The sequence below is a fragment of the Vespa crabro genome, chromosome 10, assembly GCF_910589235.1.
Source record: "Vespa crabro chromosome 10, iyVesCrab1.2, whole genome shotgun sequence".
Classification (NCBI taxonomy): Eukaryota; Metazoa; Arthropoda; class Insecta; order Hymenoptera; family Vespidae; genus Vespa; species Vespa crabro.
The window spans coordinates 5970458-5989491 of record NC_060964.1 but is presented as its reverse complement, the minus strand read 5'-3'; the positions used below and the strand labels follow the sequence as shown (position 1 = coordinate 5989491).

General features: G+C 29.3%; 3 protein-coding genes and 1 non-coding gene across 6 annotated transcripts; 2 read left to right on the top strand and 2 right to left on the bottom strand.

The window, feature by feature from the left end:
• Positions 1 to 2034: 2034 nt before the first annotated feature.
• LOC124427772 lies at positions 2035 to 2141 on the bottom strand. Its single transcript, XR_006943019.1, has one exon. It is a non-coding gene; the product is annotated as a U6 spliceosomal RNA (small nuclear RNA).
• A 6185-nt stretch (positions 2142 to 8326) lies between these two features.
• LOC124427248 (transmembrane protein 145) lies at positions 8327 to 12464 on the top strand. The gene is made up of 5 exons (XM_046969889.1): positions 8327 to 9519; positions 9592 to 10099; positions 10310 to 10447; positions 10516 to 10771; positions 10878 to 12464. Exons 1-5 carry the CDS (start codon positions 9140 to 9142, stop codon positions 11066 to 11068), a joined length of 1473 nt encoding a protein of 490 aa, XP_046825845.1. The 5' UTR covers positions 8327 to 9139; the 3' UTR covers positions 11069 to 12464.
• Positions 12465 to 13386: 922 nt separating this feature from the next.
• On the bottom strand, positions 13387 to 14109 carry LOC124427252 (cytochrome c oxidase assembly factor 4 homolog, mitochondrial). Its single transcript, XM_046969903.1, has 2 exons — positions 13819 to 14109; positions 13387 to 13717 (listed from the first exon to the last, which is right to left on the bottom strand). Exons 1-2 carry the CDS (start codon positions 13918 to 13920, stop codon positions 13622 to 13624), a joined length of 198 nt encoding a protein of 65 aa, XP_046825859.1. The 5' UTR covers positions 13921 to 14109; the 3' UTR covers positions 13387 to 13621.
• Positions 14110 to 14276: 167 nt separating this feature from the next.
• Positions 14277 to 18639, top strand: LOC124427249 (enhancer of mRNA-decapping protein 3). 3 transcript variants are annotated; one of them, XM_046969891.1, is made up of 6 exons: positions 14277 to 14435; positions 15053 to 15219; positions 15292 to 15539; positions 15621 to 15769; positions 15853 to 16113; positions 16189 to 18639. In XM_046969891.1, exons 2-6 carry the CDS (start codon positions 15062 to 15064, stop codon positions 16780 to 16782), a joined length of 1410 nt encoding a protein of 469 aa, XP_046825847.1. In that variant the 5' UTR covers positions 14277 to 14435; positions 15053 to 15061; the 3' UTR covers positions 16783 to 18639. The 3 variants fall into 3 exon arrangements, with proteins under 3 accessions (XP_046825847.1, XP_046825848.1, XP_046825846.1); XM_046969892.1 differs by lacking the exon at positions 14277 to 14435 and adding an exon at positions 14610 to 14628; XM_046969890.1 differs by lacking the exon at positions 14277 to 14435 and adding an exon at positions 14651 to 14852.
• Positions 18640 to 19034: the final 395 nt, after the last annotated feature.

Genomic DNA, 19034 nt, shown 5'->3' with positions numbered 1-19034 from the left:
CGCGAGCGACGATGTGCGACGAAGACAACAAAATTCTACTATATTTGGAATGACCCAACTGTATGAACCAACTATACATATATATATATATATATGTACCACGGCGTTGTCCACTCGCGTTGCTCGCTTTTCTCCTTCTCTTTTTTCCAGTAACTGAATTCAATTTCAAAGAAACCAGATCTTCATAATACGGATATGAACCAGATCGATATTTTTGAAGGGGAGAAAATAAAGAGAGAGAGAGAGAGAGAGAGAGAGAGAGAGAGAGAAAGAAAAGAAAAAAAGCAAGTGATTAGTAATTCGAATCCAACGTAATCGTATTATAAACTCCAATTATCGTTTCACCTTCGTCGATGTACCGTTTGTTAAACGATTAAATGCACGCGACGTTTTTAATTCGAAGGATCATCGATACGTATCCCTTGGAGACCGTTGATACGATAAGTAAAATAAATAATAATAACGAATGGGGAATAAATTGACGCTCCTCTTAACAGGATCATTAATTAATGTTATTATATAAAGAGAGCTATCTCGCAGGACGCGTAACCTTATTGAAATTATCTTTAAAAATTATTGCAAATACGCACAGAACTCGCTCGTTGACTGTCGGAATATTAATTAAGGAAGGCGCATCAATTAAACGATCCTCGTATATCGTGAAATAGATAGAGGAAAAGGGAAGGGGAGGGGGGAAAGAGAGAAAGAGAGAGAGAGAGAGAGAGAAAGAAGAAGGAGGGAAAAAAAAGAGAAAAAAGAAAGAGCCGACGGGATGAGAAAGAGGTAAAGGGAGAGGAAGGAGTGCACGGAGGATGTGCTCTAAATACGGGAATAAATATAAAATTAAAAAAAAAAAAAAAAAAAAAAGGAAAAGAAAAAGAAAAAAGGAAAAAAGAAAAATTTTAGAATCTCTTGGCGTTCACGTTGACGAATTTCGGAGGGGGTGGGGGGTTTGAGGAGAGTGAGGAGAAGAGTGGGTTACAGAGGGAAGGTCGTTTAGGATTAAATCGGACGAGCGAGATTAAGCGGTGAAACGAAGCGAAAAAGAGTGAAGCGACGAAACTCGCGGGATCTCGCTATTTCTCGGAGGATACCGGCGAGAGAACGTTTTCGGGCCAATGTGTACAAAAGGAAAAATCGTCTGGCTGGCCGAATCGAAGCGGCAGAAAAAGGTTTATGAGCCAAAGACACCAAGCCCAAAACCGGCACTTCATTTCTACTAGGGTCCTCTCCGACAAACCCCTCGGTTGTTTACCCTCTTTCCGCTATTTTTTTCCCCTCTCTTCTTCTTCTTCTCGTTCTTCTTCTTCTTCTTCGTGTTTCTCTCTCTCTCTCTTTTTTTTTTTTTTTTTTTTTTTTTCATTCGCTGCAGACTCCCTCTGACTGGATTTTAGCCAAGTTATATCTACAACATCGTAGCATTCCCCCTTTTCGACGAGTCTCGAACGATACCTTTTTCCTTTCTCGTCCATTTCTACATTTACCATCCTCGATTTTCCCTACTCAGCTGTTGCTACGTCTCATTCCTATTACCTCCTCTCTCTTATTTTAAACGTCAACGAAACGATAACAATCGTCTCGACGTAGTAGTACAACGGTAAACGGCTTTGTACTAATGTAAAGTACTATGTATTGCAAAATAATGTCGATATCCGCATATTACGTGGCATCGATGTTATAAGAGTGCTATTATCTATAAGAACGATAGGAGTTCTAGTCGATTATTACTCTAAATATAACAAAATAATATGATATATCTTTTATATATTTTATACGTCTGATACGATAAAACAATGACGGGCTATTCGTTTTTTCATTTTTACGAAAGAATTATTTAATGGCGAGAAATCATAGAATAATTTATAAAAATGAAAAAAAAAAAAAAAAAAAAAAAGTATATGATAAATCGCGAAACGAAGAGATATTATTAAAGATTCGCTCTTGATATTATTATTTTTAATCATGCAATATTATAAAAAATTTATACGAAATATTTTTTTAATTTAATAATGGAGTGGCATGCATGAGTTGGCAAAAAATGTGGAACGCTTCACGATTTTGCGTGTCATCCTTGCGCAGGGGCCATGCTAATCTTCTCTGTATCGTTCCAATTTTAGTATATGTACTGCCGAAGCAAGTACATCAGGGATGCTTAAAAATTTGTATATATAGTTGAAATATCCTACCGAAGCATTTATGAGAAAAATCGTATTGTCGTGTATAAAAATTGAGAACAACGCCATCTGATGACAAATTGTCGAATTATAAGAGGTCTAATGTTATTTCTTGAGTCTATCGTCAGGCGGCGCCACTATTAATTACGAGCGTAATTCAATTGCGTCGAGTTCAATCTTTTACGCAATTTAATTAAATTCAATAAAACGAAGAAAGATTATAGACGAAAATTCCTATGAATATTAAGTTTATCAACTTTTGTTTAATCTGTATAATTAAATTTAAATAATTAAAGGATATTATTTCTTTTTTTCTTTTTTTTTTTTAAATTATATCTTGACATACCTATTCTTTTGTTAAACCAACTTATTATTGTGGAATTATGAAAATAAATTTTCATAATTCTCTTCTTAATTTTTTAACTATCAAGTGAATTTTTTGGAAACTTTTACGAATAATAATTAAACGGTGGAGTATTATTCGTTGATTTTTTTGACGGGTGTCAATCAAAGGAATATCGTTGGTAAAAACTATCTCTGAAAAATAAAATTTTTCTTCTATCCTTAACAATCGATCTACAATTTTGAATAAAACAAAATATATATATATGAACTAGAATTAATATGTAGTTTTATTTCTAACTTTTTCTTTCTTTTCTTTTTTTTTTTTTTTTTTTTTTTTATTTATTTATTTATTTATTTTTTTCCATTTAAATATACCAAGCAGCAAGCGAGAAACGAAAAAAGGATAAAGTTAATCAAACAATAATAAAGAAAATTGTAACGAGAGAAGCCACTCGACCAAGCTTATCCTTCTAGACTTTTTGATCTATTTACTCGAGAAAGAAGAAAAATATACTCGCTAGTAGACATAAATACATAATATACGTGTCGAATGTATGTAATGTATGTTCTCATTTGTAACGATAACAAGAAAAGCTTATAACTTTCTTTATAATATAAGATATTATATTTGACGTTGTGAAACAACGAAAATGACATTTACATATCGTTATGGTCGTTATAATCTCGTTTACACGGCCATACGCTTACGTTTTACGCTCATTAATATTATGCGCATAGGTAATTTGAGCATTAAAATAAATAAATATTAATATCCTAGTTATATGATAAAGAGAATAGAACAATATATAAATCGTCGAACGATTCGCATACCCCCTATTCTCGTCAAAGAGAATTATCGATTGCAAAAACATGACTATTCATGAATCTCGTAAAATTGTTTCATGATGCGAGATTACAATTTTCTCTCTTCGATTTTTATGTTTTTATTTATCCTATGTAAAAGCTAGTGAAAGGGATAACACCGTTTATATATCAACGGCGATATATATATATATATATATAATGCTATGTAATATCATATTTCTCATCGAACAGAGGAACCTTTCTGACAATTTTCGGATACACTTTCGTAATCACCATGTTTTACCTTGTGTATCAAACCAAATGGATTTTATCTCAAACTCAAACCGGGAGTTGATTATCCCCATTTCTGAGATTCCAACTGAAATAATCTAAAACTTTATGTTATTACAACTACGTCTCAAATGCCGAAATAGAGACGAACGTGAAATTGAGATGAGCTTGTAACTATATTATGGAAAACTTGTACAAGGAAGAAACAGTAAGATGCAGAGAATCGAGGTTATATGTATAACATAAGTATGCATACATCTGTATCTATCTACGTATGTATATATATATATATATATATATACACGCACACATACACACACATATATCATGGTCGTTTATTGAAAACGATAACATTATATTAATCAAAGTTTACTTTAACAATCATAACGATTAAAATTGAAATTTTATCTATTATTTATCCAAGTACAATGCTTTTACGAACATTTCGAAGAATATAAAGAAACGGAAGGAATGAAAGAAAGAAAATAAGACGCTTAAGACGGTGATAATCATGATGTCATCGTCGATGACATCTGTCGATGGAAATCAATTTTCCAATCTCTTTGGTTGGTAGTATTAACGCGAACGAAGTGTCTACGTCGATTCTCAAGGGTTATCTACTACCCTCGTGAAATCCCGCGTGAGAAATGGCGGCCAAAGTGTATTCCATAACGTAAACGGCTAAACCGGCATTAAATCAATGCGATAAATACGAATGAGCATGTATGCGTACGCATTTCATGATTGAAAGAAACAAGAAAATTATTTAAAATTTTTTTTCTTTCTTTTTTGTTTTTTTTTTTGTTTTGTTTTTTTTTCCAAATGTTTAATACAGAAGAAATATTTAAAGAGGGATGGAGGGGGTGGAGGGTAATGAAAGAATTTAGAGATAAAGAAATAGAAAGGATATTTGTTTTCAAGAAAATTTTTACGATTTCTTTACGTGAAACGACGAATAAAATCTTTTGTTGGCAAAAGAAGAAAAAGACGAAGAAGAAGAAGAAGAAGAAAAAAGGGAAAGAAACAGAAAACATCCCTGAAGATGGGATTGAGTTTAAAATAACAAAGCTCTTTCCGATAAACTAGAGGTTGGAGGATAACACAATTGGACCGACTCAATACTGACTTGATCTCCTTGAGCTATCAGTCACCAGGCAAGTAAACACGGTAATAATAGGGGGTTCCTAAACTTCAGACGAGAAGAAGTATCGCATTCAAGTTTTCCACCTTTTTTATTTTCGCTTTTATCAGTGATCCTCCAATCAGTGTCTCCCATACAAAAGAGATAATTTTATTTAAAGTGAATAAAAACAATAGAACACGGTATTCGACCGTTCGATCGTTGAACGAACTATGTAAAAAAGGTAGAGGGGAAAAAGTTACAAGAGGTATGTAACTTCGAGTTCAAAATTCGCCGTACGAATTATTAACGAAATTGTGTAAATAATTATTAAAAGACAGAAAAAAAAAAGAAAAAAAAAATATATATATATATATTTCTTTTGAAATTAATTATTACGCGTTACTGTAACTTTTACCGCGTTACTGTACTTTTTTACACAGATTATAAATTATAAGCGTATAAGCGAATAATTTATAATTTATACTTTTCGCCTGAAAGAAGAAAAAGAAGATAAAAGAAATATGTATGATATTCGCGCTGGAGGCTTCGCATAAGCCATATTCGCGTTTTTTTTTACGATATTTTTAAAAATCGTAACCGTAATATCTAACTATAAAGTTAGATCGTAATAAACGAAAATTTATATTGGCATAGGGTATAGAGAATATTATCGGGCAATAGATACCTTTCGACGATACGTATAAAACTGATATAGTTCGTGATAACAACAACAACATCGCAATCGGAGTAACACCGACAGATTTTTCTCAACTATTCAATGGAGTAATCCATTAAGCGGATTTTTTTGTCGCATATAAAATATACATACATATATATATATATATATATATATATATATATATATACATACATACGTATATATATTTTTCATAAACAATTTTATTTGGAATTAAAGTAAATGAGATCAAAGATATAATAAAATTGAACATTGCCATGTAACACCGGGCAATATAATCCATACATACACATTTATCTGATAACACGAACGATAGCAAAACATGGATAGGACGTGGGAACGTTCATTTATTCTACTATAGTTGAACTTTAGAGATAACATCGGTGTGAATACAAAAGAGAAAAAGTATCTCCGCCGTGACGTGACGGCAGTTTCACGTGCGCTATTTACTTCATTAGTGTAATTAGAGTATGAGCTTTACATAGCCGAAGACGGAGAGAAAGAGAGAAAGAGAGGGAGAAGGAAGGAATGAAGGAAGGAAGGAAAGATGGTAAGGTGGGAGGGAGAGAGGGTGGATGGGAGGGAGAGAGGGTCGAAGGATAGAAGGGAAAAAATTTAATTTAAAACTCGCTCTCTGCTCACTGTCTACGTGTTAGAGAGAATTAACTCTTCTCAATTACCGCAACATTAGATAAATTACGGTTCAACGGCATCACATTTTAATCGAGATAATTCGTAACTCCTTCCCTTTTGCCCTTAATCCTAGCTAACCCGAAGGTCCTCTAGATTAACTTGTATAATATAACGTATATTATATGTATCTATGTATATATGTATATATGTTTTGATAATAAGCTAATTGGATGATGATACTATGTACCATCGATGTTTCCATTAATTAGCGAAAATATTATTCGTATCATTGCACTAATTCACTAATATATATGTATATATATATATATATATATATATATATATATATATATATATATATAATATACGTCAATAGCTTGACGAGTTTTATGTTCCCAATATTCTCTTCTACTGACATTTGGAACTGATCGATACCTCGTGTCGATTTATCAGAGAAACTCGCGTTATATAACCAAATATATACAATTATTCCCAAGTAATAAAGCACGTACAAATCACGTTAAAATCGTACGATGTTTTACTTGGCGCATTTTACCCAAGCATCCTATTTATTTCGTTGATCATATACCGTTTCTATTTCCTATTGATGTATCACGCTGGATAATACTTTTTCATATTGTAATGTGATACTCGAGATTACACGAACGCCCCATATAATATTCCAATCGCGTTTAAGATAAATCAATATATTATACTTATAACTTCGTGTCACTAGTTGTGTCGAGGGACATGGGGGAAAGAAGTGAGAGGAGTGGGAGAAAAAAGAAGTAAACAAAACAAAACAAAGCAAAGAGAGAGAGAGAGAGAGAGAGAAGAAAAAAGAAGAAGAATAAGCACAAAATAAAATGAAATAAAAATCAGTTATTTCGGTATATGAACGATAAAACGACAAAAGGTATGAAATTTTTGTCAAACAAACTTTCGAATAGCTTTGACAGTCGATTTACCTCGATATTTATAAAACGATAGAAAAGAGAGAAATCGGCAAGAATTGTTCGGGGGATATCAAATGTATAAATATTTTTAATGGATTAATAAAGACCGCACGTATTCGATTTGAATTTGATTTTGATATAACAGGTCAAGTTATAGAACATACGTATGTAGAAATTGAGAGAATCTCTATTCAGAGCCGTTCAAAGGCAAGATAAAGGGTGAACGGTAACAGGTTTTGGGTGTCGAAGAAACGACGAAATAGGTGAAACCACATTAAACGTCGATTGCGGAATGTCGATGCTCTATGACATGACAGAACCTCAATACTTCAAAATGTCCCAAAGCATATTGAACACCATAGGATTCCAATTCTGTCACATGAAACCATTACCTATCGTTTACCTAATTTCTCTTAGTTCAATAATTTTTCTTTAATTTTTCTTTTTTTTTTTTTTTCTTTTTCTTTTGTTTCTTCAAAATCCGTTCGAGAGCCATCATCTTTCGAATTCTCTAATATTCGTAAATAGTCGTAACAATATAAATTAGAAATGTATATATATATATATATTCTATTGATTCATTTAATTTAATTACATATGTAAGTATGTTTCCTTGGCGGCAATCTTTACATTCGTCTTTTGTGATTTAAATCTTTGAAGCATAGAATTTTAGAAAATAAAAGAAAAAAAATTTTTAAAATGGCCCACGTTGCATAAACATTTTATTCTAATAAAATTTAACGAAGTAAGACCATTTTAAATTATCACAGAATTTTTATTATGTAGAATGAATGATAAAAAAAAAAGGAAGAAAAAGAAAAAGGAAATTTTATTCAATTATTTGATTATATATATATATATATATATATATATATATATATATATATATATAAGGTTTTGAGAATCTATATTTAAAATTAAAAATAAAAATTTGAATTAAATATTTAAAAATTAAAGATTGCCCTGATCAATCGAAATAATTAATAATCAATTTATTAACGAATATAATATGATATCAAAAATGAAAATATAGCTAATTATCAAAACGAAGCTCCTGTAAATATCGTATTTAACGACGATGGACATTTGAGGATCGTTATAATCAAAGCTGTGTATTCGTTCTCTCTCTCACTCTCTCTATACATCGTGTCCTTTAATTACGTGTCATCGACTATTTCACATGTATGTACATAATACGATCGGTCCACACCAAGTCAAAGAGATGCGAACCGAGTGAAGGAAATATATAGAAGAGGTAACACGATCTTCATCGAATCACATTGCGCGCCATGAAGAGAGCGCGTAAAAGCTCAAGGACAAAATGGATCTCATCGTTCGACTGCCTTCATACGACTGAACGTGGTCAATCGTAATATAAATCACACAACGATCGAATCTCTTTCTGTCTCTGTCTCTATCTTTCTCTCTCTCTTTTTCTCTCTCTCTTTCTCTCTCTCTCTCTCTCTCTCTCTCTCTCTCTCTAACTTTGTCGAACGTACATACGTATCTAGTATATTTATCTCGAAGAAGGATAAGAAGAAGAAGAGGAAAAAAAAAAAGAAGAAAAAGTAAGGAGAAGAAGAAAAAGAAATAAAAGAAATAAATTAAAAGAAAAGATTACAACGAGAAAGTGACGAGGGAGGGAGAGAGAGAGAGAGAGAGAGAGAGAGAGAGAGAGAAAAAGTTTTATTTTCTCCATTACGCTTTCGATCTTTGGGTGGGGAAAATCAATAGGGAAAACCATGTAGGATAGGCGAACGAGCATGGGTCATATAACGTAGGACAGATAAAACGTTTGTTATTATTTTTGAATCTATTTCTATGCCAATAACATATGTGTGCCCTCGAATTGCAATACGTGAAGAACGAAGACGATGTTACGAGAAGAAGAAGAAGAATTATTGTCGACGTCGACAGGGACTCGAATGGCGAAAGAAGAAGTGATTACGAGTGTTTCAAAACATTTTGACTCAAGGATGAGAAAAACATGTTAGAGTTACGAATAATTGACTTTGCTTCTTGACATCCGTTTGACATAATAATAAAAGAGAAAAAAAAAGGAAAAAAGAAAAGATAACTTTCGATTCTCGTTATACATTGCAATCTTTCTACGAATATGATGTTTCGACAGTGGTTATACGCTTTCCTATCCCTTTGCATCTGCATTCTATTGCAGTTAGATTGTGTCGAATCTACTCACATTACCGGCACATTCAACACGAAGGAGTTCTTCCGTTTTCTTATTAAATTTGGCTTCCAAAAGACAGATCGTCACAGACAGAAGGACACATCTGGTTATATATTTGGGAATATAACAAGCAAAATGAACTTTTCTGTGCCGATCACATTGGCTGTACTTGATCGGAGTCATTTTTTAGAGTACTATGGCAATAGGACTGTAATAGATAAAAATATTGCTTGTACTCTAATGTTTAATACTCTGAATCAAAGTTCTTATGATCCAAACTGTAACGATGAAGGTCAAGATTTTCTAAGGTATGTTGATTATGGTCTTTGCAAAGAAAAATGAATTGACATTTCTACATTATATCTCTTCTTTCAATATAGGCGAATACCTTGCCCTAGAGGAAAATTATGCCAAGACGAAGACTCTATATGGAATATTGTAAAGGGGCATCAATTCACTTATGTTATACAGGACTTTTGGCAACCACGTTTCTGGTATATGAGTATAGTAGCATGTTATAGAAATGCAACAACATGCCAGTGGGAATATTATGACAAGCATGACATATTAGAGTATGATATATGGCTAGTAAATGGCAATCCTAATACTAGTGGCCTGAACAGCGTTACGTATCAGTTCTCCTATGACAGGCAGAATACTATAGAACTATATTTATTGTTCTTTGTGTGCTATATTATATTAGTTCCGCTGCAATTATATGCAGCAAGATTACAAAAACACCCTGTGACACGATTATTTACGGCTAGCTTATTCTTAGAGTTTGTTGCAGTGTGTTTAATTTTAATACACGTGTTAAAATTTTCTCTCGATGGAGTTGGCTACGAACGATTAGAAGTTGCCGGCGATATTTTTGATATTCTCTCACGGGTAAGAAAAGTGTGTGTTTAATATATGGTAGAATGTAAAAAAGTGCAAAACCTAAATACAAGCATGTAATATACATATTTTTTTTTTTATGCTTAGTATACAGCAATAGAATATCATTAACTTGATTCATATATGTACATATATGTCTGTATGTGTATGCTCTTGAACTTTTTCATAGATCATCAATACAATGAACTATTTATATTATAGGCATCATTTATGTTACTTCTACTTTTACTTGCCAAAGGATGGGCTGTAACTCGAATGGAATTAACATGGAAGCCCTTAGTTTTTGCTATATGGCTATGTTATGGTGTAGTACACATTTTGTTGTATGTTTGGAACATGGTATGTTTTTATTATTCTATTTAAATTCATTGTAAAATATTTGTCACACATGTTATTATATTTTTTAGACTGAAGTTGACATAGTAGAAGACATTGACGAATACCAAACCTGGCCAGGTTGGTTCATTCTTTTATTCCGAAGTGCTATAATGATATGGTTTTTATATGAACTTCGAAATACTATGACGTATGAACATAATACTCAAAAATTGAATTTTCTTCTCCATTTCGGTGCATCTTCACTAGTTTGGTTTATTTATTTACCAATAATAGCTCTTATAGCGCTTCAAGTAAGTGCTCTTTGGAGGTTCAAATTGTTGTTAGGTAAGTATTGATAAATTCACTACGTATGAGACATATGTTTATAACACACAAATTCTATAAAAACAAATCCATAAACCCATATAAAATGATAATAATTAAATTTTAGGTATAACATATTCTGCTGATTGTTTTGCTTATTGTGTAATGGCACATTTATTATGGCCAACGCGAAGTGAACAGTACTTTTTACTCGCTCAAGGTGGAGATAATGGTGATGAACTTGATGAATTTAATGAAGCACCTCATGTACTAAATAATTATGTGGAACCACCAGAACTCAGTAAAATTATCACTTAATATTAAAATCTTAATTCGGGTAAAATATTGAAGAGTAACATTAAAAATGTGATGTATATTTGCCAAATGGTAAAACCATAGAAAATTGATAATACTTTGATCTGTGCTATTTGAGACTGAAATGTGCTGCACATTCTGTAATTAATATATGTATATCATTGATTAGATTGAAATATGCAATAGAAGTCAATAATTAATGCGAAAAAGATAAAATGAACGAACACAATGTAAAAATCAGTTTATTATGATAATTTTTTACTTATAGGATAAAAATAATGATAATTGATTTATTTTGTACTAATTCATAACACACACGGATATATCACAGTGCATAGTGTATAATAGAATAATATAAAAAGTCACTTTCTCTTCATTTTGAAATATTTGAAATGTGTAGCAGATTTTTATGGTTGGCAATTATCTGATAATTTTTATTTTTCTTTGGCTTCTATATTTCACCTATTTATCATATACCTATTATATAAGATATACGTACATAAAAATATAAAATAATTATACCACTATATAGTAAATTTTATAATTTTATAGTAATCTATATAATAGAATTTTCACTCTTTTTCTTTTCTTTTTATACCTTTCAGTAATTTTATTATTCTACACTATAAAATATATTTTAGTGTGTGCTTGAAAAAGAATGATTATACATAGTTGTTTACACGATTGTGTGGTTTTATAATTATAATAAGATGGGAACATGACTAAGCAGCCATGAAATAACTAGCTGGGTACAAAACTGAAAATATTCATTTATTATGAACAATGTCAGTATTATATATATACTGCATATTTACTTGGTAACAGTTTTATTACTGGCACAGTTGTAAACACTTGGAAATATTTACTATATAAATAGTTATGGCTCTTAGCAGTTTTCTTCAGATTATATATATATATAATTGTATATATATAATTGTCATGCAATAAGCTACTTAATTTTAATTTAGATCAAAGCACAGTAAATACAATTTATTAAAAACTGGATATTCTATAGGGTTTTACTACTATTTTTTTATTAAAAAAATTGTGATTAAAATTTTAATTTTCGAACTGCCTGAAGAAAGTATAAATTCTATGTGATGATTTATATTAGTATATAGATAAATATATATATTATAAATCATTATTATTGTTAAATATTGTTAAAAATTTTCCTTAGAAACTAATGTTTTTTGTTTGTATCTGATTTATTAATTATAAATTCGGTTGTATGTCGTTAAAGTATTAGTCTAAAAATAAATGAATCAATGATTTTGAATTAACAATTATATTTGTAATATTACTTTTTATTAGTTGTACATTATTTAATGAAATGATGTTGCTCGAATCTTGTAATAAATAAGGTGATAGAGGTATACACAAATATACACTGTCTTTAGAAAAATTTTGAGCTCCATGTATGTATTGAAATATTGGTGCAATGTTTCTAATGTCTTGATATTATTGTAGAAATCAGATAATGGATAATATTTTAGAAAAAAATAATTGAGAAAAGGTCTATCATGTCCTTAAAAAGTAAATAAAATGTTTCACAGAATAAATTCAAATGAATATTTAATTAAAATATATAAACCTTGAACAAAAGTGCACATGTAATTTTGACAAATTTTGATTCATACTTTACAAGTGTTTAATGAGAGCAAAGTTAAATTTTAATAAAATCAAAAGATATCAATTATATATATATATATATATATGTAGTGTTGCTTAATTGGCAATAAGTATCACATTCAAATAATTGTGAAATTAGCTTATTGTATTTAGAATGATTCTATTCATCTATATAATTAAAAATGTATATCATTTGATATTTTCACATAAGCTGTTGTCAAAAAAAATATATTGTACAAACAAACGTCAATTTGAATTCTAGTTTCTCATATTGTTAAATATACAAGTAGTAAATGAGAACACATATATGTTAAGTACTATTTTTACGTATAATAAATAAAAAAAAGAAAACTAAATTATTTTCCCTTATGTCATATAAGTATGGTATCAATCAAAAAGATATAAAAAAGTGTATATCATTTATTTCAAAACGATAAATATTATGATATCGTTTATTTACATTTATTTGACATTTATAATAATTTTAAATGTGATGTAATCTTATTTATCTCTATATTTGGACCAGGCCCAATTCCAATTACAGAAATTGTACCTGTTTGTAATTGAGTCCTACCTGCATCTTTTATTATAGCTGTGGTTAAACCAACTTTTTGAGCTTTATTCGCTAAATCTAATAATTCAATTTCGCTAGATACTCTAAGAACAATTTTTGGTTGACCATAATATAACCAATCTTTAAACATATAATGTTTTTTTGGATTAGCTGTTGCCTTTCTATAACACTCTAATGCCGCATGAGCACATTGTGCAGCTATTTTTCCTTTTCCCATAACTATATCAGTTCTCACTATAATTACCATTTTACAATTTTCAATCGAAGATGTACGTAGAAAAATTGGCATTATTTGTTTTAATATAGATAACATATTTAGAAAATTCTATTTAATTAATTGTATTTAAAATTTATTCTTGCTTTTGTTGATGCTCTTCCATACACACTCTAAACCTTTTTACATGATCCTGACATTTTCTCCAATCTCGTGTTTCAGCTATACATTCCTTAAATTAAAAAAAAAATATATATATATATATATATAAAATAGAAACGATTACTTTAATCAATGATCAATGGAAATATATACGATTAAAAATTATTATACCTGAACTTGATAATGTAATTCAAGGCAGCCAATCTTTTTCAACTTTTGCTCAATTGTATCTAAGATATCAATTGATTGAGTTTCAGTCTTATTAATAACCATGATACTTTTATATAATACGTTGAAATATATAAATTATATTATTTTCCGATGATAATGATAAAAATAAAAATTAAATTATTATTACAGATTATAAATAAATTAGATCAGTATTAAAGAGGAAGCAGACGACATAAAGTGATACGTCTGTCCTCTGTTTACTACGCCATGCTTATATAAAAAGAACGCGATCATATGTAAGGATAGCGAAAACAAAATAAAAAAAAAAAAAAAAAAAAAAAAAAAAAAGAAATCAAATAGAACACATACATGATATCGTAATATATTTTTATTTTTATTTATTTATTTCCCCCATAAAAATATAATGTCATACTCGAGTTAATTTTTCAAACGACACATTTAATAACAATTTATTATCGCACAAATAAATAACATTTGAATTTGTAGATGGTGCTGCTAAAATATACGTTAAGTGTTCACTCTAATATTCTTTGCACACCATGTTTGTAACGAACAGCAATAGCCAATGAACTATTAGTTTTTCTAATATATCAGAGGTAAGAAATAAGTTTATTTTCTTTGAATGAAAAACACCTAAATATATATATATATATATATATTTTATACAGATCATTTTTATTTTTATTTATGGATTTATATGTAATTTATTTCGGTTGAAAGATTAAAACGGTGATATTTTTTTATTAATTCCATTGGTACTTGTCCAAAAAAAGTTGAAATAAAATTTCGGTAAAGTATCTTATCACGTATATTCTGTATTATAGTTATTTGTTCAGCAGTCGAAAAGCTTGAAATATAATATTCATTTTGTATTGAACATTCAAGAATATTTAACTAAATCTAAATGAATTAAGCTAGGATCCAAGAGTTCGTAAAAGTACAAAAGTTTTATGTGAATATTTTTGTAAGAAGTCTGTTGTATCCTTAATCGTATTTATAAATTTTAATTGACGGTACGTCGTATACAAATTATATTTTAACATTTTTTTTTTCTTTCTTTCTTTCTTTCTTTCTTTCTTTCTTTCTTTTTTTTCTCTTCTTTTCTTTTTTTTTTTTTCTCTTACAAATATAACACATCAACACGTTTAAAAATATACAGTTTTTGTATGCGATTAGATATTAATTTTAAATACGAAATTTTTTTTTGTTACAGATTGAAAAAATGTCAGAACAATTCGTTGGTTGTACAGTTTCTGTCACATGTATAGATGATCTTGGTACTTACCAGGGTCAAATAATCGATTTAAATAAACAAAGTGTGACTCTTTCAAAGGCTTTTTGTAACGGCGTACCGCATACCTCGTCTGTAGTTAGTTTGAAGTAAGTCTCTAACGGTATGTGAATTTTTAGATTTAAATTAAGTCAATATTATCTCATATAATTGAATTTTAGTGCTAAAGATATAGTCAACGTAGAAATTATTTCTACCAAAGAAGCTGGCTCTAATATAAATGATACGCAAACACAAAGTAAAGTAACAGTAAAGAGACCGATTGCCAAAAGAGCTGGTAGATCTTTTTCTGAAAGTGTTCCATCTTCAACACATTCCGGTGGAATGCAATCATCATCGAATTTTAAAAAACCTGTCGAATCGGCACAACAGCAATCTGAGCTCGCAACTAATGGAAAAATGGGATCAAGTATATTATATTTTTTATAAAAAATAATAGGTAGATATTATTGAAGTTTAATGAGTAATAAATATTCTCTAATTTTTACAGCTGAGCCTAATTGTAAGCCAGCTCAAAAGAGACTTACTCATAGACAGAGAGCACTTGAAAGGGATGAGCATACTTTTGGTACTCCCATTGATCAATCCTTGAACCAAGATTTCGATTTTGAAAAAAATTTAGCATTATTTAATAAAGAGGTTTGTATAAGGATCAGAATCTTACGCAAGTAAAAGTTTTATTAATTTTTTATCAATTAAAAATTATAATATTTATTTCTCAGGCTGTGTGGCAAGAAATAAATTCTCTTAAACCAGACATCGTTAGACAGTCGGAGAGTAATAGAGGTGGTGGTGGTAAATATCGACACGATGAGAATATAATTGTTTCGGAACCTACAGCCTTCAGACAAATTGTTGTACCTTCGACTGGGGAAAAAGAATATGTTACGGATGATGGCCTAGTAATACCAAGTATCACTCTTGATCTTCATCGTCAATTAATTGGTGCAGCAGATCGGCTTGGTATTAGCTGGGAACGAAGGGTATGAAATAATTATGAATTATTTGTTTTAATTTATTTAATATGAGAAATTTGTAAATAACTTTAAGCATTGCAGGTAGAACTTCTTGGACGTGCAGGAGCAGAAATTATTCTTCAACTTCTTGGTGGTGGACATAGACTCAATCCAAATAATGCTCATCAATGGCCAACCGTTGTAGCACTTTGCGGACCGAATAGATCAGGAGCTGCTGGCGTTAATTGCGCACGACAATTATCTAGTCATGGTGTTAAAACAATAGTATTCGTTGAAAATTCAGAAGATGTTTTTCTTCTACAAGAACTATCATTATATAGATTGACAGAAAACAAAGTAGAAACTAAAGTTAAAAATTTACCTTCTGTCGTAGATTTAATTCTTGTTGCGCTATGCGATGAAAATTCTCCAAAAATGGTTACTCCAGTAACACTTTGGGCAAATAATAATAGAGCACTTATTTTAGCTATTGAACCACCATCTGCAGGTACACCTGGCATTTTAAGTAAATTTAGTTTAGTTGGTGCTTTACCATTATCTCATAGTCTTGACAATGGTAGACTATATCTTTGTAATCTTGCTCTACCAAACAAAGTTTATTCTGATGTTGGGATTACTTATAGGTCTCCTTTTGGACCAAAATTTGTCATTCCTTTGCATTCCGATAACTCCTAGCAAATTTTTAATCAATATGTTGATTCTAGCAACAGCATCTTCAGATTTTAAAAAGTTCTATTGTTTTTTTTTTCTTTTTTTTTTTCTTTTTTTTTTTCTTTAGCATTGTATACAATTAAAATAGTGGTATACTATGTCACAGGAATATACTCCAAGGACAGAGGATATTGTCCTCATATATATATATAAAAACAAAAAAAAAACAAAAAAAAAACAAAAAAAACATAACATGCTGTGACATTTACTATGTAAATTATAGTTTTTCGTAAGCATGTGTTAAGTGTGGCTTACATCAAATTGAGGATGATATATTTGATATGTTTTAATAGAACAATATATTTATTGATATATCATACATTTATAATATTAGATTAATCACATTTATATAATCGGACAAAAAAACGAGCACAGTCAGAATTCTATAAACTATATTGTGTAATTGCATTTGAATTTTGCCGCTAAAGCTTTGTAAATGAAATCATTAAAATACGTAGTATATACGATAACGGTTATAACAATCAGTGAAAAAAAAAGTTGTAATATTTTATTAGATATTCTTTAAAAATGATCCATTTTATGACTCGTAAAAATTATAGTTACCGAAAATTATTTATTGTACAAATCTCATTTTTTTTCTCTCTTTTTTCTTCTTTTCTTTTTTTTTTTTTTTTTTTTTTTTTTTGGAAAGTTCAAATGTATCACGCGATAATTTTTACAATAGCTATTGATTTCTATGAAATCTATTACATCATTATTCATTTAATTAGCATGTTTTGATATATATTATTTGATAGTTCTAAAGAAGTATGTAAGGAAAATATTTCTTTTTTTCTATAACCGAAATTACTTTCCTAATGTATTTTCTTTAATTAGGCATTAAATTTATCTTACCATATATTATAAAATATTCTGTGCACAATTATAATAGGATTAAATGCATTATATATTGTTTTTGCAGATATCTAATTAGGTTCATATTCCCTTTCATTTCTAAAATAAATGTTATTAAATAAATTCAAAAGAATTTCAATATTTCAAATTTTATAATCGTTGAAGTATATCCAAAAAGAAAAAATCATCATTCGTACAGAAAATACTTATTTCGGAAGTGTGTGAAACAATTAATATATCTAGTGGTATTTTCTACTGGATAATAATAATATATTTATGTGAATCAATCATTTCAAAATGTGATGTTGCATTTTTAACGACTGTTTGTAACAAACATTCAGTATACAAGGCTCATTTTAATTATAGTTATTATAAGTAATTTATTCATATTTTATAATCGATTGTATATTCCTAAATTTATTTTACATTTAAGATTTAACAAATCGTAATGCTATAGACGATAAATTAGTAAGTAAAGTATAATTTGTTTCTTGTAAAAGACCTTAATTAAGTTCTAAATATTTTCAGAAAAAGTTATACGAATTAAATAAATCTGCAACTTTCACTGAATATATAAAATAGCTAGGCAAAAGAATAAATTTTTTATGTTTCTAAAAATTATTTTATTTATAATTTTGTATAACTTTGTATTCAACATATTTTCTTTATTTTGATATATATAGATGTAATGAATCTTTTCTCATTAAGATGCAAGTACTTTTAACAATAATAAATGTAAGTACTTACAGTATATATATATATATTCTTATGAGATATTGATCATTAAGTTTGATCAATATTTATCAGGAATTATATATGCAATTATCACTCACGCATATTGAAAAAGAAAATAATATAAGAATACTTGTATCTACAGAACAGTGTATACTGTATACTGGTGCATGATTGTTACTCGAGTTGTTGATGGCATTAAAAGAAACAATAAAACTAATAGCCTTATTAAAATTCTTATAATGTTGAGGTCAAAAATATGGTATTATGTGCATGAATATTATAAATTTATTATCTGCATTATATTTATATCAAATGAGTTATAACTCTTCTAAGGCATTAACTATTATAAATATTCCGTTCGTTTTATTCCATGTTTTGGTTGGTTTTTGTTTAATAATAATAATAATAGTGATTGAAATTAAAATCTTTTTTGCAATAGATGAAAATACAATGAGATGATTTTAAATAGTAATTCTATAATTGAACATTTTCATTTTTATTGTCGAGTTTCATAAATGCATGTCAAATCAGTATTCATTATAAAAATACGATTTTATCATCCAATTCGTGATTCTTCTTGTAATCGAACAAGTATGAATTAATAAGGTCATAATTTAGGACAATTG

Coding starts and splice junctions, on each gene's coding strand:
- LOC124427249 (XM_046969891.1), top strand. CDS start 15,062: ATGTCAGAACAATTCGTTGGTTGTACAGTTTCTGTCACATGTATAGAT. Junction 15,770..15,852: donor TAGCATTATTTAATAAAGAG/GTTTGTATAAGG, acceptor TTTATTTCTCAG/GCTGTGTGGCAAGAAATAAA. Junction 16,114..16,188: donor GTATTAGCTGGGAACGAAGG/GTATGAAATAAT, acceptor TAAGCATTGCAG/GTAGAACTTCTTGGACGTGC.
- LOC124427252 (XM_046969903.1), bottom strand. CDS start 13,920: ATGGTTATTAATAAGACTGAAACTCAATCAATTGATATCTTAGATACA. Junction 13,718..13,818: donor AATTACATTATCAAGTTCAG/GTATAATAATTT, acceptor TTTTAATTTAAG/GAATGTATAGCTGAAACACG.
- LOC124427248 (XM_046969889.1), top strand. CDS start 9,140: ATGATGTTTCGACAGTGGTTATACGCTTTCCTATCCCTTTGCATCTGC. Junction 10,100..10,309: donor TTTTTGATATTCTCTCACGG/GTAAGAAAAGTG, acceptor TTTATATTATAG/GCATCATTTATGTTACTTCT. Junction 10,448..10,515: donor TGTTGTATGTTTGGAACATG/GTATGTTTTTAT, acceptor TATATTTTTTAG/ACTGAAGTTGACATAGTAGA.